The 26985-nt window shown below is 55.6% G+C and overlaps 5 protein-coding genes across 12 annotated transcripts; 3 read left to right on the top strand and 2 right to left on the bottom strand.

Annotated features, from left to right (window-relative positions):
- Nucleotides 1-1138: 1138 nt before the first annotated feature.
- Nucleotides 1139-4495, top strand: micos10 (mitochondrial contact site and cristae organizing system subunit 10). The gene is made up of 4 exons (XM_088938192.1): nucleotides 1139-1232; nucleotides 3920-3967; nucleotides 4068-4177; nucleotides 4341-4495. The coding sequence occupies exons 1-4, from the start codon at nucleotides 1169-1171 to the stop codon at nucleotides 4347-4349; spliced, it is 231 nt and encodes a 76-aa protein (XP_088794318.1). The 5' UTR covers nucleotides 1139-1168; the 3' UTR covers nucleotides 4350-4495.
- Nucleotides 4496-7801: 3306 nt separating this feature from the next.
- nbl1 (NBL1, DAN family BMP antagonist) lies at nucleotides 7802-12672 on the top strand. 2 transcript variants are annotated; one of them, XM_088938191.1, is made up of 4 exons: nucleotides 7802-8596; nucleotides 10562-10749; nucleotides 11547-11658; nucleotides 12151-12672. In XM_088938191.1, exons 2-4 carry the CDS (start codon nucleotides 10580-10582, stop codon nucleotides 12385-12387), a joined length of 519 nt encoding a protein of 172 aa, XP_088794317.1. In that variant the 5' UTR covers nucleotides 7802-8596; nucleotides 10562-10579; the 3' UTR covers nucleotides 12388-12672. The 2 variants fall into 2 exon arrangements, with proteins under 2 accessions (XP_088794317.1, XP_088794316.1); XM_088938190.1 differs by lacking the exon at nucleotides 7802-8596 and adding an exon at nucleotides 8616-9005.
- Nucleotides 12673-13423: 751 nt separating this feature from the next.
- Nucleotides 13424-17779, bottom strand: LOC148817710 (lysosomal amino acid transporter 1 homolog). 2 transcript variants are annotated; one of them, XM_088938306.1, is made up of 8 exons: nucleotides 17664-17779; nucleotides 16479-16661; nucleotides 15482-15611; nucleotides 15112-15199; nucleotides 14878-15032; nucleotides 14688-14780; nucleotides 14348-14533; nucleotides 13424-13851 (listed from the first exon to the last, which is right to left on the bottom strand). In XM_088938306.1, exons 2-8 carry the CDS (start codon nucleotides 16640-16642, stop codon nucleotides 13774-13776), a joined length of 894 nt encoding a protein of 297 aa, XP_088794432.1. In that variant the 5' UTR covers nucleotides 16643-16661; nucleotides 17664-17779; the 3' UTR covers nucleotides 13424-13773. The 2 variants fall into 2 exon arrangements, with proteins under 2 accessions (XP_088794432.1, XP_088794433.1); XM_088938307.1 differs by lacking the exon at nucleotides 17664-17779 and adding an exon at nucleotides 16869-17185.
- Nucleotides 17780-18498: 719 nt separating this feature from the next.
- Nucleotides 18499-22551, bottom strand: LOC148817709 (F-box only protein 6-like). 5 transcript variants are annotated; one of them, XM_088938165.1, is made up of 7 exons: nucleotides 22288-22524; nucleotides 21519-21638; nucleotides 20776-21037; nucleotides 20572-20686; nucleotides 20381-20476; nucleotides 20155-20290; nucleotides 18499-20066 (listed from the first exon to the last, which is right to left on the bottom strand). In XM_088938165.1, the coding sequence occupies exons 1-7, from the start codon at nucleotides 22522-22524 to the stop codon at nucleotides 19926-19928; spliced, it is 1107 nt and encodes a 368-aa protein (XP_088794291.1). In that variant the 3' UTR covers nucleotides 18499-19925. The 5 variants fall into 5 exon arrangements, with proteins under 5 accessions (XP_088794291.1, XP_088794293.1, XP_088794292.1 ...); XM_088938167.1 differs by lacking the exon at nucleotides 22288-22524 and adding an exon at nucleotides 21960-22265; XM_088938166.1 differs by lacking the exon at nucleotides 21519-21638 and having other exon boundaries at nucleotides 22288-22551.
- Nucleotides 22552-22709: 158 nt separating this feature from the next.
- LOC148817708 (F-box only protein 2-like) lies at nucleotides 22710-26310 on the top strand. Of its 2 annotated transcripts, none has more exons than XM_088938189.1 (6): nucleotides 22710-22940; nucleotides 23105-23285; nucleotides 23923-24049; nucleotides 24119-24211; nucleotides 24381-24519; nucleotides 25040-26310. In XM_088938189.1, exons 2-6 carry the CDS (start codon nucleotides 23246-23248, stop codon nucleotides 25172-25174), a joined length of 534 nt encoding a protein of 177 aa, XP_088794315.1. In that variant the 5' UTR covers nucleotides 22710-22940; nucleotides 23105-23245; the 3' UTR covers nucleotides 25175-26310. The 2 variants fall into 2 exon arrangements, with proteins under 2 accessions (XP_088794315.1, XP_088794314.1); XM_088938188.1 differs by having other exon boundaries at nucleotides 22855-22940; nucleotides 23111-23285.
- Nucleotides 26311-26985: the final 675 nt, after the last annotated feature.

Raw genomic sequence — 26985 nt, 5'->3', positions numbered from 1 at the left:
GCAGAGGATCTGGGGCTCCGGCCCAGGAAGAGTGACCACAGGGCGGCGACCCGTCACCCGCTCACTCACACTCGCACACAATCACTCACCCGCTCACTCGCACACAATCACCTGCTCGCTCAGACACTCACACACTCGCTCGCTCAGATACGTACACACAGCACACTCACTCGTACACTCTCGCACCGGTGGGACTGGCTCCCTGGGGCTATGGCAGGGCAGGCTGTGGTAACTGTAATGAAGACGTGCGTCACGCTCCTTCACGCCCCTCTATGTTATTGTCGAGCCCGGCGACTCCACGCCACGCTGCGCCCACTCTGTGGTCCCGCACCTCCTGTGGACTCCCCCTAGGGAGCTGGCGACACCGGTGTCCCGGCACCACCGCCCATCTGAAGGACAGAGCCGCGGTTCCAGTGTGTGTGCGTGCCCGTCTCCTGCGTTATTCTGGGTTTTTATCCTCTATGAACTGGCTTCATTACTCTGCTCTCCCCACTGATAGCTGGTGTGTGGGGAGCGTTCTGGCGCACTATGGCTGCTGTCGCATCATCCAGGTGGGGCTGCACACTGGTGGTGGTGGAGGGGAGTCCCCATTACCTGTAAAGGGCTTTGAGTGGAGTGTCCAGAAAAGCGCTATATAAGTGTAAGCAATTATTATTCTTATTATTATTTTATTATTATTATTATTATTATCGACTTCAGATCCGCCCCGAGGACGTCGCGCCTGCGGCAACAACTGTTTATCTTGTATTTTGACTTTTCTGTTCCGCGTCTCACGAGAACTCTTCTCCCCAGCTCTCACAGCTTTGCTACCCTCACAGCCACGGGTTTACATTTTTAAGCAGCAGCACAATTAAAGAAGAAGCAATTAACTGTTAATTGTGGCAAGGGAGAATAATTAAACCAGCAAGTGACCAACTCAAACCTACATTTTAGTAAGGCAGCGACGAATTATTTTGGGTACGTTCTGTAATAGCTTAGGACCGAGCGAGCAATACAAAACAAAAACATTTCAAAACAATGAACTTCACGGATCACAAACTCCCTTTCCTCAGTCCAATTCAATTCCCTCAATCCTAAACTTGATCAGGTTATCGCGAGAACGCCGTCTATCCGCTTTGACCTTAAAGGGGTGCCGCAACTCTCGCGGTACTTGGCCACTCGGAGGAAGATGTCTGAAGGAGAGCTGGGCAGGAAGTGGGACCGCTGCCTCGCGGACAGCGCTGTCAAACTCGGTAACTATAGAAACGGAATTTCTTTCATTAAGCACCGGAGCGGTAATGAGCTAGCGGAACCGGGCCTGGGTTATGTTTTGCGGGTTAAGGCAAGGGGCAGGGAGAGGAGAGTTGCCCGAGCCCTGCGCCAGGCGGCCTGGGTAGGCGCTCCGGGAGGACGAGGGAGGTCACGGTGGATCGGGCCACGTTTGTGTGAGCTGAGAAACCAGACCGAGCCCATCCGACCCGAACATATTCCACTCGGAGCCGGACAGAAGCAGGACAGGGGGGACGGCGTGTTTTGTTTTTTTTTGAGGGGGTGGTTGAAAAAGCTGAGCAGTGGTCATCCTGTGGATGAAGAGTCAGCTGCCCTTGGCGGCGTGTGATTATCCCGAGTCTGGGGAATTAACAATACTGAGGAACTGTAGAAGTTATATGGAGAGAAAGACATGAAGAGCACATTTGTGTTTTCCCGAATTGACTACTGTAATGCCCTACTCGCTGGGGTATCTAAATCTACTTTGAACAAACTGCAGTATGTCCAAAATTCAGCAGCCAGAATCCTGACCAGGTCCAGTGCAAGTGTTCACATTACTCCTATCCTGGAGTCCTTGCACTGGCTTCCTGTCAAATTCCGTGTGGACTTTAAAGTCCTCAAGCTCACCTGTAAGGCTCTGCATGGCTTGGCACCTCAGTACCTGTCTGAACCTGTCTCCCTACTCCCGAACTTGCAACCTTTGCTCTTCAAATTCTGGTCTCCTGTCTGTCCCCCAAGCCCATCTACATTGTAGGGGATATCAGAGAGTCACCTTCTCTAAACTCCTTCAAATCCAGACTCAAAACCCTCTTCTTTAGAAGAGCCTTTACTGAACGGGTTCCATTCTTCACCCCTCTGCTCCTACTGTACTTAGTGCCACCATCCACGGTCTCCTCTGTGTGTTGTAATTGTGTTTTATCTTGTGTATTCTTCTTATTGTTGTTGTCATCCTGTAAAGCGCTTTGAAAAGCCACATTTAAAGGCGCTATATAAAATCAAGTTTTTTATATTATTATTATAATTATTATTATTACAAGAGAGCGAAGCTGGGGTGTCTTTTTAGTGATTTCCACTTGCTTTTTGCTCAGTCTGGGTTTATGGCATCAGACAGGGGTACCACACTGTCCTAGGTTCAATTCTGGATCTGGGGTGCTATCTGTGTGGAGTTTGCATGATCCCTGTGGGTTTCCCCCAGATGCTCCAGTTTCCTCCCATAGTCCAAAGACATCCTGGTGCGTCAGTCTGGAAAAATTGGCCATGTTGTGAGTGTGTGTCTGTGTGTCTGCGCTGTGATGGACTGGTGTCCTGCCCAGGGTGTACCCTGCCTTGCGCCCAGTGCTTGCTGGGATAGACTCCAGCTCCCCTGCGACCTTGAACTGGCAGAAACAGAAAATGGATGAATGAATACTGGTCTCGCTACACCAGGGAGAGGAGGAGGGCATGACCGTCAGAGCGAGAGAGAAGCAATGAGGCGGGGAGGCAGGCTGCCAGCAGGGTGTTTATCACAGCATAAATCTCCATTAGAGCTGCGCAGAGACTTGGCAGGCAGTGCAGGGCTTGGTCGGCCACTCTGTTCCCTAATTATTAAAAAACTGAGAAAGAGAGAAGATGAGTTGTTGTTGTCTTTGGGTCTGGGCAGTGCGGGGTGGGGCTTGGCTCAGTTGATGCAGATAAACACACCTCCCTTTCCCCTGTAACAGACTTCTCTTTCTAAACCTTCTGTCTGCTGCAGTTTCTCTCTCGCTTTCCAGGGCTCTGGAAGCTGCTGCTCGTGAACAGTTTCTCAATCCGTCTCCTCTCTCTGTACCTCTCTGTTTCTAATCCTGCGTGTGGATTTGTGTTTAAATTGAATTAGAGGAAATGTAAATGATCTTCTGTAATATTTCTAGTAGGATTTAGAGGAAGGGAGGTGCACTAGATCAGCACACAAATCACACTTGGTCTGGACAGAAAGAGGCTGAACCTCCCCAGGGTTTACAGTGCCGTCAGTCAGACTCCCAGTGCGCAGCGGTCTGATCCGCTCCAGGGTTTACAGTGCTGTCAGTCAGACTCCCAGTGCGCAGCGGTCTGATCCGCTCCAGGGTTTACAGTGCTGTCAGTCAGACTCCCAGTGCGCAGCAGTCTGATCCGCTCCAGGCTTTGATTTCATCTTGATGGAAGTTGTATAAGTACAGGTTTAATCATGTTCTAGGTGTTGTTTCCAAATCACCATTAAAATCATTTTCAGAGTAATAAAGTTGGGAAGCTCCGGGTGGCATTTCAGAATGACACCGCTATGTGTCCACTGGGTGTGTTAGCAGCCGGTGGCTTTAGAGCAGGTCAGTGCTGTAACCGGTGTGAGAAAACCAGTCTCCGGCTCGAGAAACAGCTGCTGAAGCCGGAGGGACAGAGCTGAGCAGGACGTGCTGCGGTAATAAGGCTGCCCCCCCATCTCGTGGGGGTCGGCCGGGGTTTCGAGGTGTTAATGAGCCCCTGTCTGCCTGGCAGGTGCTGTTTACCACTGCGGGGGGTCAGAGGTCATGGTGCACCCCCCCGTCCTGCACATTCCAGCTCATTAGCACAGACTGGCTGGTGTTGGGGTCTGGCCCTGAGCGCTCGAGAGGCTGTCGGCCTGGGCCTGGTGCGGTTTTATTCCACTGGTTCTGACTCCTGTCTCCCCTCCCTCCCCCAGGGGCCGGCCTCGGGCTGGGGATCGTGTTTTCAGTCGTCTTCTTCAAACGTGAGTACTAGTGCCCTCTCTGCCCCCATCTCCGGCTCTTGCCGGTGTCGGTCGGAGGCCCTGTGCCCGCGCTGAGCGGATGTGTGTCTCCCCCCTGCAGGGCGGACGTGGCCCGTTGCGTTCGGCGCCGGGGCCGGGCTGGGAATGGCGTACTCCAACTGCCAGCACGACTTCCAAGCTCCCTACCTGCTGCACGGCCGCTTCGTCAAGGTCCGTGTGGGAACTCCCGCCCTCTCCGTCTCGCTCTCATCCGCCTGCATACGCTCAGTGAAGCAGCCGGGATGGGTTTCGGCTTGAGGGGTGCAGGAAGCAAAGTGGGGGTGCTTGTCTCCTCGTCTGACGGGACAGTGCTCCCTGTCTCTCTCTCTTTCAGGAGCAGTAGCGCAATGCCGCCGAGGGACTGAAGGAGGCGCTGTTCTCGGTCTCCGCTGGCCCCCCACTCTCCCCGGGGTGTCCTGTCTGCACTGTGTGTCTGAGCAGAGCACCTCTCCTGGATTATTTAACAATAAAGTGTGTTGGTGAACCATGGCTGTAGGTTTGTGGTCTCTCTGTACCTGTCCCTGTCTCACTCTCTCTGGCTCCCTCTTTCCTCCCTTCTCTCCATTCTGTCTGTGAGGCCCCACCACTCGTTAGAATTGGTGTTTCTTTTATTGTTGCCAGTGTCTCGGCAACATCCACAAGCCAATTAGATTTATAAGGTTCATTCTCCCTCTTCCTTCTCTCTCTTTCCCTGTCTCTGTGTGACACCTTCCTCGTCTCTCTCTCCCTCTCTATGTGGGTAGAAGCCCTGCTGTTGTGGAGTCAGAGCCAGGAGCACCACCTGCAGCCGCTAGGGGAGAGCGAGATCGCTGTGGGCTCAGCTCTGCCCAGCAGTCAGCCCTCGGACACGCGGGGGCCAGTTCCTCACAGTGCAGAGCACATGCAGGTTCTGACTCACTGTCCCCCTCACTGACACTCCTAGATGTGTGCAGTCGCCTCCCCACATACACACTGCCTGCAGGAACGTGCTCAGCCCCAGTCCAGACAGAGACAGACCTGGTGGCTGAAGCTGCTGTAGGATCAGTAAGGAGCTGCAGGAGTGAGGGAGCCCAGTGTGCTTCATCACCACAGCTCCGGCAGCCAGCACTGCTGCTGCAGAGCGACTCACTGCAGCCTCTTCGTTCACACTCAGTGAACACCTGTGAGGAGCTCATTTTTCCAGCAGGTTCGTTTTCTCTGCATTAATTAAGCAGGGCCACTTTAACGTGAAGATGCAGTCAGGTCTGTCAGTTGTTGCTCTGTTTCTTTCTGCGTACAGATGACTTGATAACGGGTGTGTGTCACTCGTGTGAATAATGACAGGGCAGGGCTCAATGGTGAGGAGTGTTCCTGTCGTTTGTGAGGTAGAAGCTTTGCCAGCTAAGGAATGAAAGTGTTTGCCCGCGCCTGTTATCAGTTTGAGTCCTGATTTAGGCTGTAGCCAGACTGAAAACAGCTACTGGACTCTAGGAGGATTAATATAAACCTTGAAACACTCGGTTATATAGATACTCCTTTCAGTTACAAATATGCTGGAAATTGATTTTGAGCCATTTAAGTTCCTAATCTACACTCTTTAATTCTATTGTTGGCAGTTTTCCTTAATGTCTCTGTGACAGCTGCGGGATAGGTGTTTGGGTAGACATGTCTGTCTAAGGTCTTCATCGGTTCTGCTTCAGTAAGAAGAAGCTCTTCTGTGGTCTCTGAAGTGGCAGTCTGGTTGGCCGTGTCTACTGGCCTGCTGGCAGGTTTGCAGAAGTCCAGCTGTCCTGATGCGCTCCAGCCCTGTTCCTGCAAGAGTGAATGCAGCTGTGCTCTGTGTGCTCTGATCCGCTCCAGCCCCAGGGCTTCACATCCAGGCTTTTGATTCAACCGTTTTTATTTGGAATCTGGATCAGTTTATAAAAAAACATAAAATGTGTTTTGTCATGCTTTGAGAATTTTATTTCTGTTGGTGATTGTAATTTCGTATGAGTCAGGTTAAAGTCAACAAGTACTCATTCTTCTGACAAGAAGATTCAGACCAGAACTTCAGTGCTTTAAAAACTGGCACTGTAGTGCGAGCACAATTATCAAAATTACAGCTCTTTTGATTGCTAAATCGACCCTAACTATTATCAACTAATTAAAGGCATGGCTGTAGGAAATGTCTGTGATGTTGGAGAAGTGACAGAGCTCAAGCAGCCCTGGTCTCTACCATCATCACACACAGCAGCACAACTGCACACAATCATACAACAGCTTCAGTCCCACCACAACAGCACACACCAGCACATGCTAGTCCACATCACACAGTGTGGTGACTGGGAGTACTGTCGGATACAGCCCTGCACTAGTTCTGCCCCCTGTCTGACTGCTGGCCCTAGGCTGTGGTCCCTATCTGCCCCCTGTCTGACTGCTGGCCCTAGGCTGTGGTCCCTATCTGCCCCCTGGGGCAGATTGACAGACTGCAGGAGGCCAGAGGGCAAGTGGGGCCTCAAATCAAACCCTATACTGAGAGCAGGATGGGCTGGGGCACCAGGGGGCACTGAGGGCGGGCATATTGCCCAGGAGACCTGCAGTGAGGGGGTGCAGTAGACTTCATGTCTGCCTTCGGACCCCCGCTGGCCGTGAAGACCCCTCCTGCAGCGCCAGGGTAGGCCCGTGATCGAGCGCTGGGTGCAGAGGACAGAAGGTTTTCAAGTTTAATTGTGTGCAATTAGCAGGACTCTGACTGCCAGGAGCGCCGGACAAGCACGCAGCCGCTGGGAGCAGTTTGATCCCCAGTAAGAGTGTGTGTGTGTGTGCGAGCTCCTCCGAGCGCGAGGCTGTGTGTGCGTGTGTGTGCGTGCAGCCCCCTGTGCAGCAGAATTCCTGGAATGTGGTGAGGATGCCAGCGCTGGGCTCGCGCTGAGCCCTTTATTGCTAACAGGTGATTTCTGGGTCATGCGCAGCTCGCGGGCGGGAGAGCGAGGGGAGTGGAGGGGCCCGGAGGACCGTTCGGAACCAGGCGAAGGGGAAAGTCCCAGCCGGGCTGCGGAGGTGTGATCCTCCAGGAGCTGGGACACTGGCCTCCCCCCAGGGCTCACGAAAGGAGGGATCCTGTGTGTCTTGCAGCAGTGCTGCCAGGGAGTAGCAGCTGGACCCTGGACACCTCCCCCGTCCCGCCTGAGCGCTCCTGTCCCTCACGGAGAGCCGGAGCCGGAGCCGGAAAATGGAGCGCAGGGAGAAGAGTGGGGCGGAGCTGGACAGGAGCCAGGGAACACACCTGCAGAGAGGGGAGAGAGACCAGGGAGAGAGAGGAGAGAGGAGAGACCAGGGAGAGAGAGGAGAGAGGAGAGACCGGGGAGAGAGAGGAGAGAGGAGAGACCAGGGAGAGAGAGGAGAGAGGAGAGAGGAGAGACCAGGGAGAGAGAGGAGAGAGACCAGGGAGAGAGAGGAGAGAGGAGAGACCAGGGAGAGAGAGGAGAGAGGAGAGACCGGGGAGAGAGAGGAGAGAGGAGAGACCAGGGAGAGAGAGGAGAGAGGAGAGAGGAGAGACCAGGGAGAGAGAGGAGAGAGACCAGGGAGAGAGAGGAGAGAGGAGAGAGGAGAGACCAGGGAGAGAGAGGAGAGAGGAGAGAGGAGAGACCAGGGAGAGAGGAGAGAGGAGAGACCAGGGAGAGTGAGGAGAGAGGATAGACCGGGGAGAGAGAGGAGAGAGGAAAGACCAGGGAGAGAGAGGAGAGAGAGGAGAGAGACCAGGGAGAGAGAGGAGAGAGACCGGGGAGAGAGAGGGGAGAGTGGGGAGGAGAGGAGAGAGAGGAGAGAGACCTGGGAGAGAGAGGAGAGGGGAGAGTGAGGAGGAGAGTGGGAGAGTGAGATTCCTGAGCAGTGGGAGCCCTGTACTGACAGATCACGCACTCAGTGTTTGCGATGCTGTCTGCTTGCCCGAGCCTGTTTGCTCATACTCCTGTACCAATAATAATAATAATAATAATAATAATAATAATAATAATAATAATAGCACCCCCTCACCCCCTTTCACAACAAAGTTCACCACAATGGAGCAGGCTGGCTCTGACCTCGTCCGGGCTCTCCCGGGTCAGGCCGGGTCGGTTCGGGCTGCAGGCGCCAGTCCGGGGCTCTCTCCCTCTCTCCCTCTCTCCACAGGCACACAGACCTGCCAGAAAGACTCCGAACTTTTTTCCAAGTTTCACAAACGCAGCGGGATCCTGCCCAGCGCCTCGGGGTGTGTAGCTCGCTCCTCTAAAAAAGGAGAACATCCAGAAAGAGAGCGCGGAGGAGGAGGAGGAGGAGGAGGAGGAAGAGGGGCTTAAAGACAGCAGAGCGAGAGGGACTGACAGGGAGAGAGACGGAGTGCCTCGGGTGCGATCTGGACACGCCCTCCTCTCTCTCTCGCTGGGGCGATGTAGCGCTTTTCCTCCGCTCTCACTGCTTATCTGCGGAGTCTCCGGCCGCTCACCCGAGTTTCTCCCTCCGCTGCTGTCGTCTGTCCGGCTCGCCGTTCTCCTCTGTCCCGCGGAACCGGGAGAGACTGACGCTTCGAGCCGGACTCCGGGGTCCGGTTCGGGTCCGGGTCAGCCCGCTCCCCCTGCAGACCGACACCCCGCCTGTAGGAGAGGTAACACGGTACGTGCGACTGATTTTTAGCTCCTTCTCTGTCTGTAAATGTTCGTCTTTCTGTGTCTCTCCGGCAGAAACACACCGGACCTCCAGAACAGCGGTCTTCACACGAAAAGGTGTTGAAAACAGAAATTTGCGCTCGACGCGGAATTGTTACGCTACAGTCAACACAAGCCAACGGCGCCTTTCGGTTAGCACCTAACGTGTCTGAGTAACTGGAAGTTAGTGCGGTGTTTGTTTGGAAGAAAACCCTGTGTCCCGCTTGAGCACGGCTCTGGAAGCCCGAGTGGTGACGTCTCTGCAGCTCCCGGACTGCTCGGCTTGTCGGAGCCGTTAGCACCGGGACAGGACGCGGTCCGCTTCTGCGTCGTTCGGAAAAACTCCCGCTTGGGAAACAACAACAATGACCACTGTGGTGAGGGATGAAGGGAACAAGAGTCATTTTTATTGGACGTTTCCAAAAAGTCTTTCTCGAGCCGGGTTGACACTTCCAGACGTGCGCGGGCGGCAATTCTCCGCGCTGGCAGCGGTTCCGGCTGCGAAGCTCGGTTTCGGGTTTTCCAGTACCGGTGCTGTCCATCTGTACCCGCAAACACGGCCGGACCTCTTGCCTCTACTGTGGCAACAGAGCTGACAGGACCTCTGGCAGTACAGGGCCCGCTCGCTCTCCCTCCGTCATCATCTTCATCCCTGCGTCATGGTCATCTCGACAGTGACGTCACTGCCGTGGAGCGCTTCACCTGACAGCATGACAGCATCACAGCACCAGCTCTCCCACCCTCTCACTCTCTCACCCTCTTACTCCTGCACACTCATCCTCTCACCCTCTCACCCTCGCACTCCTGCACACTCATCCTCTCACCCTCTCACTCTCTCAGCCTCTCACTCCTGCACACTCATCCTCTCACGCTCTCACTCTCTCACCCTCGCACTCCTGCACACTCATCCTCTCACCCTCTCACTCTCTCACCCTCACACTCCTGCACACTCATCTTCTCACCCTCGCACTCCTGCACACTCATCCTCTCACTCTCTCACCCTCTCACTCCTGCACACTCATCCTCTCACGCTCTCACTCTCTCAGCCTCTCACTCCTGCACACTCATCCTCTCACGCTCTCACTCTCTCACCCTTGCACTCCTGCACACTCATCCTCTCACCCTCTCACTCTCTCACCCTCACACTCCTGCACACTTATCCTCTCACCCTCGCACTCCTGCACACTCATCCTCTCACTCTCTCACCCTCTCACTCCTGCACACTCATCCTCTCACGCTCTCACTCTCTCACCCTCTCACTCCTGCACACTCATCCTCTCACCCTCTCACCCTCGCACTCCTGCACACTCATCCTCTCACGCTCTCACTCTCTCACCCTCTCACTCCTGCACACTCATCCTCTCACCCTCTTACCCTCGCACTCCTGCACACTCACCCTCTCACCCTCGCACTCCTGCACACTCATCCTCTCACGCTCTCACTCTCTCACCCTCACACTCCTGCACACTCATCCTCTCACCCTCGCACTCCTGCACCCTCACTCTTTTACCGGAGGCTGGGAGACTGGGCTGCAGTCTTGTGTTCATACACAAGCTGTAGACCTGAGACAGTTTGACAGGGCGGAGGTGTGGAATCACCAGGCCAGCCACCATATTTCTCAAACCCTTGACCTTTCGTCTTTAACCCTGTTGAAGTCCCTTCAGCGCCTCTCTGCAGTGCGCCCCCTGCTGGCTGCTGCAGCCTCTGCAGTGACACTGTGAGTGTATTGCACAACACTGGACTGAGATCCCGGGGGGTGGGGTTTCTGTTGGAAACTAGATGTCTGGACCTTCAGGTCTCTGCTATGAAGTGTCTTAAACACAATCTAGGTATCTGTTTTTAATTGCTAATGTTTCACCCACCATGTTTTCCGTGTCACTTTGCAGTGAGCTGTAGGGGGCAGTCTGAGCTCTTTGTGGTCTTATCTCCCCAGGGGGCGTGGCCTGGCACCATGTGGAGCTGCGCTGTGATTGGCTGGCTGCTGCCCGCCCTGTGCCTGGCAGCTCCCGCCCACATCAACAGGCTGGCCCTGTTCCCTGACAAGAGTGCGTGGTGCGAGGCCAAGAACATCACACAGATCGTGGGGCACAGCGGCTGCCAGCCGCGCTCCATACAGAACCGGTCAGCACCAGATAAGACGGTGTAACACGCGGTTTGTACGAGCACAGCGACGGCACGCTGCAGAATCACAGGGCGAGATGAGTCTCCCCACCTGTGTGGAGTTTGAATACTTGTGTCAGTCGCCTTGTGGCCTCCGCTCAAGACTGAAGAGATTCAGTTCCTTCGGCCCGTCAGAGCGCGACATTGCTTTGAGCCCATTAAGCTACCTGGTTGCTCTTCTCTGGACTGATTCCAGAGCAGCAGTATAATCTTCATAATTTGGTGACTGAAATGACACAATATTCTAATTGAAGTCTTAGTAGTCCATAGTACAATTTTAACAGAACATCCCTCAATTTAATTTGACTTTTTAAACAATATATTCTAACATTCTGTTTTTCTTATTGCTCCCAGGATGTCCAGAAGGCTTGAGTAGCTTTTCCAAGCTCAGTGTTTCCCATTGTGTATCTGTAGTTCGTTTGTGCTGCCTGTGTGTAACACTCTGCACTTGTCTGCAGTTTGAGAAGTAATCTTTCAAGATGAACTGTGCAGAAAAGCCTTTAATTCTTTGATCGCGTTGGCGTGGCAGGCTCTGTGTGGGCGGTGGTCAGGGCACTAGACCTCTGGGCTCCCCTCCTGCGCTGCTGTCGTACCCTGAGCCAGGAGCTCTGCAGCAGCTCTGTTGCTGCAGTCTGCTGTGTTTGTTGGGGGTGGTGGAGGAATCCTGCAGTCTTGACATTACAGAGAGCGAGATTCTGCCCAGCCGTGTCAGGGCTCTTAGGCATGAATAGAAATGCTTTTCTGTTTTCCTGTTCTAGGGCCTGCCTGGGCCAGTGTTTCAGCTACAGCGTGCCCAACACCTTCCCCCAGTCCACTGAGTCCCTGGTGCACTGCGACTCCTGCTCCCCTGCCCAGGTGCTGTGGGAGGTGGTGAGTGTCAATTCTGTCACCTGAATCAGCGGAGCACCTTCCTCAACACAGCAGAGCGCCCCACTGACACCCCACACCTGCCTCAACACAGCACAGCGCCCCAGTGACACCCCACACCTGCCTCAACACAGCACAGCGCCCCAGTGACACCCCACACCTGCCTCAACACAGCACCCCACTGAAACCCCCACACCTTCCTCAACACAGCACAGCGCCCCACTGACACCCCACACCTGCCTCAACACAGCACAGCGCCCCAGTGACACCCCACACCTGCCTCAACACAGCACCCCACTGAAACCCCCACACCTTCCTCAACACAGCACAGCGCCCCACTGACACCCCACACCTTCCTCAACACAGCACAGCGCCCCACTGAAACCCTCACACCTGCCTCAACACAGCACCCCACTGACATAGGTGGCCTCAGGTGCAGCTGCCCTATCTACATGACATATGTGACCCCTTCCTGAACTTTGCCCTCTGTGTCAGGTGACCCTGGAGTGTCCTGGCAACGCGGAGGCGCCGCGGGTCGACAAGCTGGTGGAGAGAATCCTGCACTGCAGCTGCCAGTCCTGCAGCCGTGAACCCAGCCAGGAGGGGGCGCTCTTCAACATCTACCCCCCTGAGGCTGCACCTGAGCCCCCTCAGCCTGAGACTGCGGCCCGCCACCCCGACTTTGAGCTCCCGCACACTCACAGCCACACGCTGCCCCCTGGGGAGGGATAGTCCCCCGCAAGTCCCCAAAACTCTACTCCCTCTCCTCCGCCCTCCCCAGACTGCCTTCACCCAGGACAACAAACGCACTTTGATAGCCTTGCTGCGTGCCAGCCGCCACACAGACCTGGACGGACCGGGACCCCCCTCTCCCCGCCCCCGGCCTGAGAGGTCACAGCCCCCCCGAGCTGAGGAGAGGTCAGGGTCAGGGGCGACTCCAGGCGCTCACACTCACTGCGCTGGCACCCCGCTCTGTAAACCTGTGTACCAATAAAGTTTAAACACTAGAATCAACAACCTGTGTGCTGCTGTGAGTTCTGGGAAGTGGCGACACGTCGGTTAGAGCTGTCCTCCTCGAGCCCTGGAGTGGAGCACAGCCCAGCCGCTGCAGTATGAAGACTGATGGTGAACACGCAGCTCAGTGTGAACCAGGGCAGCAAAGGGTTAATTCAGCCAAGGCGATTCTCTGTTCGCTGTGGTTCTGCACAATTAGATTCCAGCTGCTTTTGGAGAGAACGTTTTGTTTGGTCAGGACTGAGACTTTTCCCTGTCCAGCACTGCGCTGCACTGTCCCAGTCTGGGAACAGGTAGGGGTCTATAAATCCCAGCAACATTTGCAAAGACGCTAGCAGCTCCTGGGAGCCCTGCAGGCTTGTGAAAGCTGATCCTCAGAGTGACAGGTCAGGGGGATACTCAGCCCAATTGCAGGAGACGGTTCCTGTGAGGGTCAGTGCTGTCCACAGTGGGGAAGCCTGTGGACTGACGGCGCCCTCTGGTGGCAGACTGGAGCCCCACACTGAGCTGGTCCATGGAGACCTATCAGTGCCATTTCATGAAACCCACTGAGGAACTACAGGAGCCAACCTCGACGTCCTGCACTCATGATGACAGAAGATGAGAGCACCCAGCTGCACACAGCAGACAGACAGAACCACACAAACTGTAATTCCCACAGAGAGCAGCAGGGGGAGCTGCTCCACAGCCGCACCCGATCCCACACAACAACCTCTCACCCGCTGTTCAGAACAGAAGCTCTTAGCAGAAGTCAGAACCTTAAATCATTTATTCCCATTTTAAAACACAGAATTTTTCAAGCACCATATTTGTCGCATATCATTAGAATTTTAAAAACATTGTGCAGCACTTTGTGACACAGGGGTGTCCAGTCATTTAGAGGTTTCCTTCAGGGCCTGACCCAGGAGTGTGCAGCCCGGTCCAGCACTGTGGATCGGAACTTGCCCTCCGACCGGGTGTGGCCAGTCCATCTGCCCCCGTCGGCAAGGGGCACTCCCGCCCCACGGTCCCGGAGTTCGGTGCCCGGGAATGCTGGCGATGCTGGAATGGTTGGGGTAGGAGAGGTGCTCGGCTCGGCCGGTCTCTGCATGTCTGCGGCAGCTCTCAGGGGGAGAGCAGGGCCTCGCTCTCCTCCCCCTTCCTGCTGCGCGGTCCTCGGTACATCAGGAACTGGACGGTGATCTGAGGCCCGGGGTTCAGGAAACACGAGAGTACCAGACAGCGGACCACTGGCTGGGGCAGAAGAGCGCTAACAAACGGAGATCCGGGAAGTGCAGCCGGGCATCAACACTCTCGCCAGCAGCACTGCAGACGGGTGTAGAAGCAGTCAAGACTCCAGGGGGCCGTTCATCTGACGCCTCCTAACTGAGCAGATCCCTGTTTGAGTCAACAATATCTTACAGCTGTGGCGCATCTTTAAGCACAGGTGAGCTATAAGACTAACTAGATTGGGGCTCCCCAGGACCAGGCTGGAGACCCCTGACTTAACGTGACCTATTAGACTCGCTGGGCTGGCCAGCACCAGGGCTGGAGACCCCTGCTTTAATGTGACCTATGAGACCAACTGGACTGGGGCTCCCCAGGACCAGGCTGGAGACCCCTGCTTTAATGTGACCTATGAGACCAACTGGACTGGGGCTCCCCAGGACCAGGGCGGGGAACCCGATGTAAAGGATACCACGATGTCCAGGCTCAGGGTGCCCAGGCTGCCGATCAGCCAGGGCAGGTGGTGGACGATGTAGCTGAGCTCGCGGTGTCCGTGGTCGGGGTTCTTGAGGAGCACGCTCAGCCCGTACGTCATGTTCCCCAAGATCACCAGCGCAAACAGGAAGTACGACACGCCCTCTGTCGACTTCCTTTTGAACTGGGGTGGGGGGGCAGACACAGGGATGGGGGAAGAGCGCAAGTCAATGTTTCTCTCCCTTTCCCCAAGCAAGCCCGCACGACACCCCGCCAGACAGACTGCCACACCCCAGCTTTCCCTCCCCTGCACACCCCTGCACCCCAGTGAGACTCACGTTGGTGTAGATCTGTGGCAGACGGGAGCAGAGGTACAGCACTGAGGACATCGAGCCGATCACAAAGCCAATGATCTCCTTTGTCTCGAAGGGCTGGATCAAGGACACAGAGACACGTTGTTCCTTCTGCGTTCACACCCTGCACAGCTCTCAATCGCTCCCAGATAACCGATACACACACACCACATACCTCTATTCCACTATCGCCTGATGGGACTGACAACAAGACCCGACCTCTGACCCCCAGAGGGGCGTCAACACTGGGCCCCGCCCCTGGGAGCAGCGTCAGGGAGGTGGAGACTCCAGCCAGAGAGGCCACGCCCACAGCATATAGCACTGCTGCATCTGAGGCAGAGGAGGAGAGAGAGGGTGAGGAAGATGACAGCTCACACACGGGCACGCAGGCAGGCACACAAAGACTCACTGGAATGTCTCTTGTTCTTGAACTTGTAGAACGTGAACATCCCAATCATGAGCAGGTCAGCCAGCACATAGTACACAGCTGTATACGTCTATGGGAGACGGAGAGAACATGCTTTTGTCAAGGAAGCATTCATTTATGTATGCATGTTCTTGTTTTCTCATAACTGCCACTGTTACACCAGTACAGCACCTCTCAATCTCAGATAAAGACGAAGACAGTGTGGTCTGTGGAGCAGCAATGCACTGTGGGATAGGAGTGTCTCAGGACAGTCAGGATCTAGTTTAGGACTGCTGGGATTGTCCGCCCCTCCTGTCTCACGCTGGACTCCCAGTCCCTGTTCCTCCCTCCATCCCAAGTCCCACTCTCTGACCTGCAGGGGGAGCTGGTTCGCAAGGAAGGATCCAGTGAGGTTACAGGTGTCTCCGGCCAGCCAGAAGACCAGGAACCACACAGACAGGGCCTGGTCCATGTTACCCCTGCGGCAGGAACTGATGTACTGCCTGCATGTGGGAGAGAGGCGATCCCATCACCGGCAGAGCAAAAGGCAGGAGATCAGAGTCCCTGCAGCCTCCTGGAATGACGTCACACTTCAGTGTGCATGTCAGTGAGTATACACGCAGGCTGGTGTGTCTGCAGGTGTGGTGGAGTATACACAGGTGTGTTGTGGTGTATACAGGTGTGGCAGAGTGTATACAGGTGTGTATAAGGGTTTTTGTGGTGTATACAGGAATGGTGTGGTGTATACAGGTGTGTTGGGTGTATATAGGTGTGGTGTGTACAGGGGTGGTGTGGTGTATACAGGTGTGTTGGGTGTATATAGGTGTGGTGTGTACAAGAGTGGTGTGGTGTATACAGGTGTGTTGGGTGTATATAGGTGTGGTGTGTACAGGAGTGGTGTGGTGTATACAGGAATGGTGTGGTGTATACAGGTGTGTTGGGTGTATATAGGTGTGGTGTGTACAGGAGTGGTGTGGTGTATACAGGTGTGTTGGGTGTATATAGGTGTGGTGTGTACAGGAGTGGTGTGGTGTATACAGGAATGGTGTGGTGTATACAGGTGTGTTGGGTGTATATAGGTGTGGTGTGTACAAGAGTGGTGTGGTGTATACAGGTGTGTTGGGTGTATATAGGTGTGGTGTGTACAGGAGTGGTGTGGTGTATACAGGAATGGTGTGGTGTATACAGGTGTGTTGGGTGTATATAGGTGTGGTGTGTACAGGAGTGGTGTGGTGTATACAGGGGTGTTGTGGTGTATACAGGTATGGTGTGTACAGGGGTGGTGTGGTGTATACAGGTATGGTGTATACAGGTGTGGTGTGTACAGGTGTGTTGTGGTAAATACAGGTGTGGTGCGGTGCTGTACTCACGGAATGGATGAGGTCATGAAGCAGAGTATGGACAGCAGCCCCAGCGCTACGCTGGCCATGTCCCGCGCGTCCTGGGCACACTCCTGCAGCCCCTCCCACACCCACTGCGAGCCGTTGGGGCACCACTGGGAGAAGTTCCCATCCTGCTCCCTCCCGGAAGGCATTGCTGCGCCGGCGCCGCAGCTGGGGAGCACAGACACACAAACACGTTCAACCCTGATCCACACCGCCTAGAAAACACACTCTGCACACTCTGCAGAGGGCAACAGGAAGAATAAGGAGCATGTATCCTGCTCCCCCCCCCCATTCCCTCCCCCTCTTTAAGTGTCTCCATTACGAAGCCCAAAACGGCCATTTTAGCCATCTCCCAGTCAAAGAGACTACAGGTACCAGAATGCTTTGCGCAGGCGAGGGCCCTGGAAAACAACAGCAGAACGGTGGAGCGCCCGAACCCGGGGCAGCCGGAGGCCCAGGCGGGGCAGACCGGAACCAGTCCGCACGAATCCCGAGCAGCCTCGCCCGCTGCTCTCCGCTTCTCCTTCCTTCCTCTCAGACGTCCTGTGGCGGCACAGCCGACGGTATTCACCCGCGTCCGAGCAATGAGCAAGGAGCCCCGGCCGCGGCAGGGGGAGGGACGCGCCAGCTCGCCTCCAATGACGGCGCAGGCCTGAGGAGGGAGGGCGGAGGGCACGCTGTTGTGCGGTGCCACCTGCGAGCCCTGCCCGTCTCAAAACATCTCAAAACAGGTCTGGGCAGCGGGCTGTCCTCCAGCGTTACGGGATATTCCCGGCTCAGGCATGCTTCTCTTCCGGCCTCTGACGCCACTGATCGAGTAAAGAAAACACTGACCCTTCAGCCTGATCGCTACAGCCCTGGTTCCACCGCGCTGCTGCTGGTGGTGCTGGTGAGGTTCGTCTTTCTGAGATGCGCTTTCGGTCCGGAGCGGTCTGGTTCTGGGAGTTGGTGCAGTAAATTACACCACCTCCCAGAACCAGACCGCACCGGGCCGAAACCAGCAGTTCACGCTCTGTCGCGGGCGATGAGACGGTAATTATCAGTACTTCCCAGACAAGGTGTAATCAACTATCGTATTGTAATGAAGAGGAATTCGTGACAGAAGTTTCCCCTGTCCCAGTCTGGATCGAACCGACAGTTCTGTCTGCTGTACCAGTTCCTGTGACTCACCCCACGGTGTCTGAAGCAGCTGTGGGTTCAGCCTCCCGCCCGAGTCCTGACCCGGTTCGGCGCTCCGCGGACAGCGCTCTTCCTTGCCCGGAGCCGGAGACTCAGCTGACTGAGCTGAGACAGGTCAGGTGACACGCGTGTGCGTGTGCGTGTGCGTGGGGAAACTTCAATCCGCCGAGTCTGCACAAACCGCAGGTCAGCGAGCAGAAGAAAAGTCTTGCTGTGCACTTTTTCCAAAGAGCGATATTCCCACCCACACACGGGGGGGTCTGGGCCGTGGGAGACGCGAGGAAGAGAGAAGCTAGACGGCTGTGGTTTGAAATGACGCATTTCCACAGTCTGTGGGCTCAGGCATCACACTGGAGCACAAGTGCAGTGTGTGTGTGTGTCAGTGCAGAGCGCATTGAACCCTTGAAAAGTACAATACTGACCACACTGTACCCCTGTACCCCCGGCACAGTACAATACAGACCACACTGTACCCCTGTACCCCCAGCACAGTGGAATACTGACCACACTGTACCCCCGGCACAGTACAATACAGACCACACTGTACCCCTGTACCCCCGGCACAGTGCAATACTGACCACACTGTACCCCCGGCACAGTACAATACAGACCACACTGTACCCCTGTACCCCCGGCACAGTGCAATACTGACCACACTGTACCCCCGGCACAGTGAAAATAGATCACAATGTACCCCTGTACCCCTGGCACAGTGCAATACTGACCACACTGTCACCAGGAACCGAGTTACAAGCCTCAAGTCACTGTGGACGAGGAATGGACACCCTGACACAGCAGAAAAACAGATTATGGAAGAAGCAAAAAATTTTCCTTCATTTTTTTAATGAATATATTGATTTAGGATATTATGCAATCAAACGTGTTTTAAAACAGTTTTACATTCATTTGCAGGCTTCAGGAGAGTCTGCAGGCGTAGAGGGAGTGTGTCTTCCTGGGGCGCCCCAACCCTGCAGGCCTGTATTCCCAGAGATCCGTGCTCAGTGCTGAAGGCGGTTCGTTGCGAAAGCAGGCGATCCCAGCACTTCCCACCCCTGCTGTCAGTGTTTGCCTGTGTCCGCTTTTTTTTTATTTCAAAATACAAAGGTCGTAAATCAAAACTCATTGTAACCAAAAAACCTCAAATGTCATACCCAAATCTCAAATACTCCAAACTTATATGAACCATTCAAAACATTGCATTCCATATTCACATGAATTCCAAACAAACCTGAAACATTCCAGCTCCGCTTCATTCAACCAAATCTACCAGCTGCCTTTCCGTGCAAAACACCAGGTCAGTGAAGGCTCCACATGCGTACGGGGTGGGGCGTGGAGAAGTGCAGGGTCAGGGCTGGGATCCCCGAGAGCATGCAGGACTGATGCAAGGGTCCTGCAGAAACCTGTATATCTGGCAGGACACTCGCGTGCAGGCGGGTCTCCAGCTCTGGACCTGCAGTTCAAACTCCCAGTCCAGGGCAGTGTGGTCCATCGTGGGGTTTATGGGTACATCACCATGTGCACATTAATCTGATTCGCCCCAGGTTGAGAGCACTGTCAGTAACAGGAGCTGTGCACAGTAGTCTGATTCGCCCCAGGTTGAGAGCACTGTCAGTAACAGGAGCTGTGCACAGCAGTCTGATTCGCTCCAGGTTCAGAGCACTGTCAGTAACCGTAGCTGTCAGTGACACCTCTTTAAGGTGTCCTTAAGTTAGAATGAATATAAAATGTCCTATTCATGCCAGTCTGTGTCACCGGTATATATCTGGAGTCTTCAGCTCACTGCTCTCACTATTCTCACCAGTGCAGCTGAGTATGAACAGTTTTACACAGAGCAACAGGAAAAACCCGAACACAGGAATTAATTTCAGTGTCAGTGTTCTGTGAAGAGACAAAGCAGGCAGGGAAATCGAACAGAGGAACAGTCTTCCAAGGGGAGCGAGAGCGTCGGTCTTCTCCGTTTCCTCGCAGGCTCGGCGACCCAAGCGCAGGGCGAGGCTGGGGTCCCCCCTGTGTGGCGCCCGGCTCCGACGCGGCTCCGTTAACGATTAAGGGGGTGTGCCGGGCCAGCAGGGGGCGCTCTCAGGGACGGTGGTTACACAGGTGTGTTCAGGCAACACCAGTGAACACATCAGAGATGTTCACTGTGTGACCAGTGAGAGAGGGAGCAGCGGGGGGGGGGTCAAGAGAGAGAGAGAGGGAGAGAGAGAGACCAGCGGGCCGGGCCAGGGCGGGTCACAGGGGCTGGGCGGGCTCCTAAGCTCCCGGGTCGATCTCCACGAGGCTGTTGGTGACCCGGATGCCGTACCAGCCGGCCCAGAACTGGCAGTCCTTGCCCCCGTGGGTGAACTGGACGAAGCGCACTCCGCGGCCGTACTGCTGGAACACGTGCCTCATCTGGGGGGCAGAGACACGGCGTCACGCAGACGGCCCGCGGCCCGGCGCCCCAGATCACCGCCCCGGCCCGGCCCGGCGCCCCTCTCACCTGGTGCCACTGCATGTCGTTCCACTGCTCGAAGTGCACGGCCTCAGGGCGGAACTCCTGCAGGACCCGCTTCCTCTGGGACAGCAGCTGGACGCAGACGTGGTACTCGGAGGCGCAGTCGAAGCGCGGAGCGTACCTGAGACACAGACACGGGCGTGTCAGCACGGCCGCGCACGCGCACGCGCGGGGGGGGGGGGGGCAGATGGCAAGGGAGGAGCTCACGCACCAGTCAGAGACGACGATATCGGGCTGCACCTCGTCCAGGAGGGCGGGCCGGTACCCCTCCTTCACCAGGTCGATGAGCTGGGACTTCATGCACACGCTGAGAGAGAGAGAGAGGAGTCAGGGTGCTGCTTCACGGGCGAGGGCGGGAGGCACAGAGGGCCCCCTCCTGGCGAGGGGAGGAGCAGGACTCACTAGTACGAGGTGACGAAGTACTTCTGGACCGTGGGGTCGGGAAGAGGCGTGCCCACATCCTCAATGGCCCACTTGTCTCCCCCGTTGGACACCAGCGTCCAGCCCCTGAACTCATCTGGAGAGGAGAGAGGAGGACAGAATGAAAAGAGGGGATTTGTTACTGCATCTGTAACGTTGTTGACTCGGGGGCCTCTCCCTCCTCACCGTCTGCCCGGGGATTCTTCAGCAGGTTGCGTCTCATGCGGCACAGGAAGTAGAACACCCTCCAGTCAGCTGGCGGGCAGGCGGGGTCACGGGGCCGGAGCCCCTCCCGCGCACACCTCCTCTTCCACAGGGAGGCGCTGTCCACCAGGTCCCGCCACAGCCGGCACACCCGCCGGCACGTGCAGACCACGTCGCGCGCCGGCAGGCGCAGCAGCACCTCCTCCTGCACGGGGACGGGGAGGGCGGTCCACATCACGTGGCCCTGTGAGGGGCGGAAGCCGAACAGCGCGTCAGTCACTTCCGGTTCCGGTCCTGCCTGCGCCTGCCCCTAACTGTCCTAATGAAGCAGCAACTCAGTTTTACCGCAGCGCGCAGTCCTTCCTAATTTACAGCGGCACAAGGTGCATAACGCCACCATCTCTCCCCGCTGAGAAACTGTCGTGTTTAACTCTTACACCGTCGATTTAGCGCCACCATCTCTCGAGCAAAATGGTCCCCTTTGGCTTCGTGCCTGAAGTGGCATCTGCGTTATTTACTGCTTTAGCAGCTCCAGTACCCGCGAAATATAAGGCACCTGACGTACACGGAGTAAAACAGCACTAGCGCGGTTTGTACTTTCACTGCCCTGAAGCAGCTGCTGAGGAGCTCTGGGACTACATGCTAGATAAGATGGCGTTGCTCAAAGCGAGTCAAACCGGCGTACATCTCTAGTCCTAACGACTTCCGTGTTTATTTTCCCTTACGGTGTCCAGGTCCCCGGAGGAGGAAGCCGAGGCGGCGGGCGGTCTGAGCGACTGTCCCATGTTGTGGCTTCTCCGTCCGGGGCGGCGCCTACGGGACCTCGGGGCTGTGTGTCCGGGCATCTGCAGAGGAGACGCGCTGTTGGAGGGGAAAGAGAAACCGGGCGACTCCGAGGAGGCCTGAGCGCTCAGTCATTGCGAAACCGATACCACGAGAGCAAAGTCCCAGCAGCTAAAGCACACGCGTCCCGCTCGGGGGGTTTATACAGAAGAGGGAGAATTGGGTGCTTTCTCTAAAGAAACGCCTTCGCGTTACACTTGTAAAACACTGCAATAGATTTCAAGAACCGATGTGCAACGAGTATGTTTTTAACTAATTAAAAGCAACATAGGTTGCCTGTATTTGTCTTTTTTAAATAAAAAAACTATATATTTTTGTTATACCGAAAGCGCGAGTTTCGATGACGTCGCTCTAATCGCTGACCATCCCTGCGGTGAGTCCGCGGTCAGCTCTGTCCGGCAGGCTTGTGCGACACCCCGGAGCCGCGAGTTTCACTGCTCAGCTGGGCGCAGGCACGCCTTCGTCAACATCGACATCGCGATTAACGCGAACCAGCAACAACAACAGCTCTCGCAGTCGTCAATAATATACCAATAACAGAAGAACACGCTCAGTCCGCTCTGTCCGCACCGCACGCCAGCGGCCTTGTTATGTAGAGGGTACTTTTAAGATTAAAAGCGCACGGCGGTGTTTTCCTGTCAGATGACTGACCCGGGCTGCAGTTGGCATGTCCTGACGCCGAGCTGCTGTCTGCACCACTCTGATCATTTCCCGAACTAACCCGCTTGCTGCTGGAATGAGTTTGCATGGGGACCTGCCCGGAGGTCGTGTAGCAGGTGAAGTGTGTGCCTTTGTGTAGGAGTGTCGGGATTGTCGTTGTGTGTGTGGCTGGGCGCTCTGGTCCGGCAGGAGGACAGCAGCAGAGGGGGTGGGGTGTGTGAAGAACATCTCCTCCCAGTACAGCTGGATCGAGTTTGAGCTGGAGGGAGAGAGGGAAGGGGGTGGAATTCGGCTGCAAGCTGCAGGGAGACCGTGAGACTGATTGGCGCTGTCAGTGAGGAGGAGGAGAGGCTGGCTCTGGCCACACCTGTGTCTGCAGTGCCGCGTGAGGGCATGGTGCCGGGGGGTCTAATGAGGCTTCCTCTGGGACAGAGCGCATCGGAGCCAGCCAGCGTCTCTTGAGCGACTCGTGTGAGTCAGCACAACGTCCACCGTTTGATTGATTTTGCTGAGTGCCAGTGTGGTCTAGAATATCCGAGTGCAGCTCTGCAGAGCTCCAGTCACAGCAGACTGCAGAGAAGAGCGCTGAGCACAGCTCACTGAGAGAGAGAGAGGCAGGTTAACTGCGTGAGTCATCAGAGCCGGTAAGGAATGTCCAGGAGACAATCTGCTTTTACGTTTTTAAAGCTAAATAACAACAAGGTGCTTTGTTGTGTCTGTGTGGGAGCTGGATCAGACATGGCTGTTTTCCCCCTGGCGTCTCTGTTCCGCTCCAGAAAAGCAGACTCTCCTTCTCTTTCCACTTGAGAAGCAGGACTGATCTGGAGAGACTACTTGTTGGGGTCCTGGACGCAGTGTGAGGCCTAGCAAGCTGAGCGTGTGTGTTGGACAGGAGGAAGATTCTGCTGTCCCTGTGTGCGGCGGTGAGGGAGGAGCCCGGGACCGAGAAATGGAGAAGAGGAACCTGCTGAAGAATCCCTGTGGGGAAGGTAAGACCCCAGCACCTCGTTAAGTAATTGCAGAATTAGATGTGGTCGGTCTGTTTCACCACCAGCTTGTGACTCTGATGTAACAGTATTCGAGCTGTCATTGCAGATCACTTTCTTGTAATTTTAGCAATATTAATATATCAAATTCCTCATTTAAAAATAATTTACTTTTACTTTCTCGATAAATTCCAGCTACACATTCCAGTTTATTTAATATCAGTCTTTCATGGTGCCTCATGATGTTAATTCACGATGCTCTTTGACCTTTATGTTGTACATTTGTACTGTTTGTCTTAAATTGTTTGAGCTCATCAAACCAGATTCTGTGCCACTAGTTGTTATGGCAATAAAATGTTGAACTGGAGCTTCAGACCCCCTGCAGTGAGGCAGTGAGGCAGTGAGGCAGTCAGGTCTGAGGCAGGGGCTGGTCTCGCCCTGTTCTCGGGCTCTGCCAGCGGGACCAGTGAGGCAGTGAGGCAGTGAGGCAGTGAGGCAGTGAGGCAGGGGCTGGTCTCGCCCTGTTCTCGGGCTCTGCCAGCGGGACCAGTGAGGCAGTGAGGCAGGGGCTGGTCTCGCCCTGTTCTCGGGCTCTGCCAGCGTGACCAGTGAGCTTGCGCGCGGCGCCTGTCTCTCTCAGGGCAGATGGAGTTCTGGGAGATCACGGAGAACGGCGGCAACGAGTGGCGGGTGGAGGAGATGCCCGGGGACTGCGGGAGCGCTTTCTGTGACGAGGCGGTGAAGACGTTCTTCGTCACCTCCTTCGAGTGAGTGAGGGAGGGAGGTGGGGGGGGGCGGGGGGAGAGAGACATGACAGCCCTGCCTCTCTCCTGCAGGCGGTGTCTGAAGAAGCAGGAGGTGGACCTGCTGGCAGAGGACTACAGCCCTGAGGAGCTGGACGCCCAGCCTGCCATCGAGGTGGAAGACTGGTGAGGCTCCCTGCTCACGTTGTGATGGCTGGCACACTGGCACCTGGGTTCGGCCTGTGGCCTGTAATCAGTGCTGGTTTCTGACCTCTCTGTCTGTTTACCACCCCATAATGAGCCCGAGCCTCCTGCTGCTGTGATGCTGTCGGTAACGGTGGGGATGTGTGAGCAGGTATTCGGGACGGACGGACTGCGGCTGCGCTTACGAGCTCAGCGTCTGTTTGCTGGACGAGAATCATGAGGTGATCGCCGAGTTCAAACCCAGTGAAGTGACCCTTGACCCCGACTGTGATGACTGCTCCTGGAAAAAGGTACAATGTGCACACGCGGACAGACAGACAGACAGACACACTGCTACACCTCACACAGACAAACACACACACACACACACAGACACACTGCTACACACACACACACACACACACACACACACACACACACACACACTGCTACGCCTCACACAGACACACTGCTACGCCTCACACAGACACGCACACACGCACAGCTACACCACACACACACACACTGCTACACTACTCACAGACCCACACTGGACACAGACACACTGCTACGCCTCACACAGACACACTGCTACGCCTCACACACACACACACACACACACACACACACACACACACACACACACACACACACTGATACACCACACACAGACCCATACTGGACACACACACACTGCTACACCTCACACAGACAAACACACTCATGCACACTCTATCTCCTTCTCTTTGCCTCGCTGTCTGACCTCCGTCTGACCTCCACTCGGAGTCACGGTGTCTCTGTGGGTGCCCCTCTCTCCTGTCTGTCTCCCAGGTGGCCCACACTTTCACAGACTACGGCCCTGGTGTGCGCTACATCTCCTTTGAGCACGGCGGCCAGGATACCAAGTACTGGGAGGGCTGGTTCGGCGTGAGGGTGACTGGCAGCTCTGTGACAGTGCAGCCCTGAGGGCGCTGGACCGCTGACCGCTGAGCTGTAGGCTGGAGTGGGCTTTGCAATAGAACAGTTCTGTACACTAATATAACTACTGCACACTGTAGCATGGGACTTTATATTAATATAATAATATATACTTGCAAGTGCTCTGTTATATGCTATTTAGACAGGTATCTGTAGTAGATGTGTGGAATACAGTAACTCTGCATACAGTTTTTCACATAGCGGGTAAGATGGGGCTCAATGCATCATACAGACGTGTTTGTTGAAGCAGAATTATGCAGATTGTGCTTAAAGGTTTTTTTAGATAAGCAAATTCAAAATCCTGGGCGAAAGAGTAGATTTTCCTATAGGAATAAGTAAGCAAATTCTCTTGGAGCCAGCCCCGACGGCGCCCTCTGCTGGCGCTCAGTAGTGCTGCAGCTCGGCTTGTGTCAATGTAGTGGGGCTGCGAGGAGGCCCGTGCAGAGGCAGAAGCAGCACGAACCTTCGCCCAACTCTCCCACGCAGAAACGAGAGAGAGAGAGGGGGCGGTCGTCTGCTCTCAGCCTTGTACTGGGCGCAGGTATCCCTGTTTCTCCTGCTCTTTCCCCCAGCCCGGATCCCCACAGTATGGAGGTGTAAAAGTGGGCGTATGGCAGTGTCCTGGCAACGCGGAGGCGCCGCGGGTCGACAAGCTGGTGGAGAGAATCCTGCACTGCAGCTGCCAGTCCTGCAGCCGTGAGCCCAGCCAGGAGGGGGCGCTCTTCAACATCTACCCCCCTGAGGCTGCACCTGAGCCCCCTCAGCCTGAGACTGCGGCCCGCCACCCCGACTTTGAGCTCCCGCACACTCACAGCCACACGCTGCCCCCTGGGGAGGGATAGTCCCCCGCAAGTCCCCAAAACTCTACTCCCTCTCCTCCGCCCTCCCCAGACTGCCTTCACCCAGGACAACAAACGCACTTTGATAGCCTTGCTGCGTGCCAGCCGCCACACAGACCTGGACGGACCGGGACCCCCCTCTCCCCGCACCCGGCCTGAGAGGTCACAGCCCCCCCGAGCTGAGGAGAGGTCAGGGTCAGGGGCGACTCCAGGCGCTCACACTCACTGCGCTGGCACCCCGCTCTGTAAACCTGTGTACCAATAAAGTTTAAACACTAGAATCAACAACCTGTGTGCTGCTGTGAGTTCTGGGAAGTGGCGACACGTCGGTTAGAGCTGTCCTCCTCGAGCCCTGGAGTGGAGCACAGCCCAGCCGCTGCAGTATGAAGACTGATGGTGAACACGCAGCTCAGTGTGAACCAGGGCAGCAAAGGGTTAATTCAGCCAAGGCGATTCTCTGTTCGCTGTGGTTCTGCACAATTAGATTCCAGCTGCTTTTGGAGAGAACGTTTTGTTTGGTCAGGACTGAGACTTTTCCCTGTCCAGCACTGCGCTGCACTGTCCCAGTCTGGGAACAGGTAGGGGTCTATAAATCCCAGCAACATTTGCAAAGACGCTAGCAGCTCCTGGGAGCCCTGCAGGCTTGTGAAAGCTGATCCTCAGAGTGACAGGTCAGGGGGATACTCAGCCCAATTGCAGGAGACGGTTCCTGTGAGGGTCAGTGCTGTCCACAGTGGGGAAGCCTGTGGACTGACGGCGCCCTCTGGTGGCAGACTGGAGCCCCACACTGAGCTGGTCCATGGAGACCTATCAGTGCCATTTCATGAAACCCACTGAGGAACTAAAGGAGCCAACCTCGACGTCCTGCACTCATGATGACAGAAGATGAGAGCACCCAGCTGCACACAGCAGACAGACAGAACCACACAAACTGTAATTCCCACAGAGAGCAGCAGGGGG

This window comes from Atractosteus spatula, chromosome 20 (assembly GCF_055471065.1).
Source record: "Atractosteus spatula isolate fAtrSpa1 chromosome 20, fAtrSpa1.hap1, whole genome shotgun sequence".
In the NCBI taxonomy this organism is placed as follows: Eukaryota; Metazoa; Chordata; class Actinopteri; order Semionotiformes; family Lepisosteidae; genus Atractosteus; species Atractosteus spatula.
The sequence above is the reverse complement of the archived record's forward strand: the minus strand, read 5'-3'. Positions and strand labels throughout refer to the sequence as shown.

Excerpts from the sequence above, each read along its gene's own strand:
- micos10 (XM_088938192.1), top strand. The coding sequence starts at position 1,169 with ATGTCTGAAGGAGAGCTGGGCAGGAAGTGGGACCGCTGCCTCGCGGAC. Across the intron at positions 1,233-3,919 it reads GGACAGCGCTGTCAAACTCG|GGGCCGGCCTCGGGCTGGGG; the intron begins GTAACTATAGAA and ends TCCCTCCCCCAG. Across the intron at positions 3,968-4,067 it reads TTCAGTCGTCTTCTTCAAAC|GGCGGACGTGGCCCGTTGCG; the intron begins GTGAGTACTAGT and ends TCCCCCCTGCAG.
- nbl1 (XM_088938190.1), top strand. Across the intron at positions 10,750-11,546 it reads CCGCGCTCCATACAGAACCG|GGCCTGCCTGGGCCAGTGTT; the intron begins GTCAGCACCAGA and ends TTCCTGTTCTAG. Across the intron at positions 11,659-12,150 it reads CCCAGGTGCTGTGGGAGGTG|GTGACCCTGGAGTGTCCTGG; the intron begins GTGAGTGTCAAT and ends CCTCTGTGTCAG.
- LOC148817710 (XM_088938306.1), bottom strand. The coding sequence starts at position 16,642 with ATGCCTTCCGGGAGGGAGCAGGATGGGAACTTCTCCCAGTGGTGCCCC. Across the intron at positions 15,033-15,111 it reads CAAGAACAAGAGACATTCCA|ATGCAGCAGTGCTATATGCT; the intron begins GTGAGTCTTTGT and ends CCTCTGCCTCAG. Across the intron at positions 14,534-14,687 it reads TGCCACAGATCTACACCAAC|TTCAAAAGGAAGTCGACAGA; the intron begins GTGAGTCTCACT and ends CCCCCACCCCAG.
- LOC148817709 (XM_088938165.1), bottom strand. The coding sequence starts at position 22,524 with ATGTTCTTCACACACCCCACCCCCTCTGCTGCTGTCCTCCTGCCGGAC. Across the intron at positions 20,477-20,571 it reads TACTTCGTCACCTCGTACTA|CGTGTGCATGAAGTCCCAGC; the intron begins GTGAGTCCTGCT and ends TCTCTCTCTCAG. Across the intron at positions 20,291-20,380 it reads GATATCGTCGTCTCTGACTG|GTACGCTCCGCGCTTCGACT; the intron begins GTGCGTGAGCTC and ends TCTGTGTCTCAG.
- LOC148817708 (XM_088938189.1), top strand. The coding sequence starts at position 23,246 with ATGGAGAAGAGGAACCTGCTGAAGAATCCCTGTGGGGAAG. Across the intron at positions 24,050-24,118 it reads TTCTTCGTCACCTCCTTCGA|GCGGTGTCTGAAGAAGCAGG; the intron begins GTGAGTGAGGGA and ends TCTCTCCTGCAG. Across the intron at positions 24,520-25,039 it reads ATGACTGCTCCTGGAAAAAG|GTGGCCCACACTTTCACAGA; the intron begins GTACAATGTGCA and ends TCTGTCTCCCAG.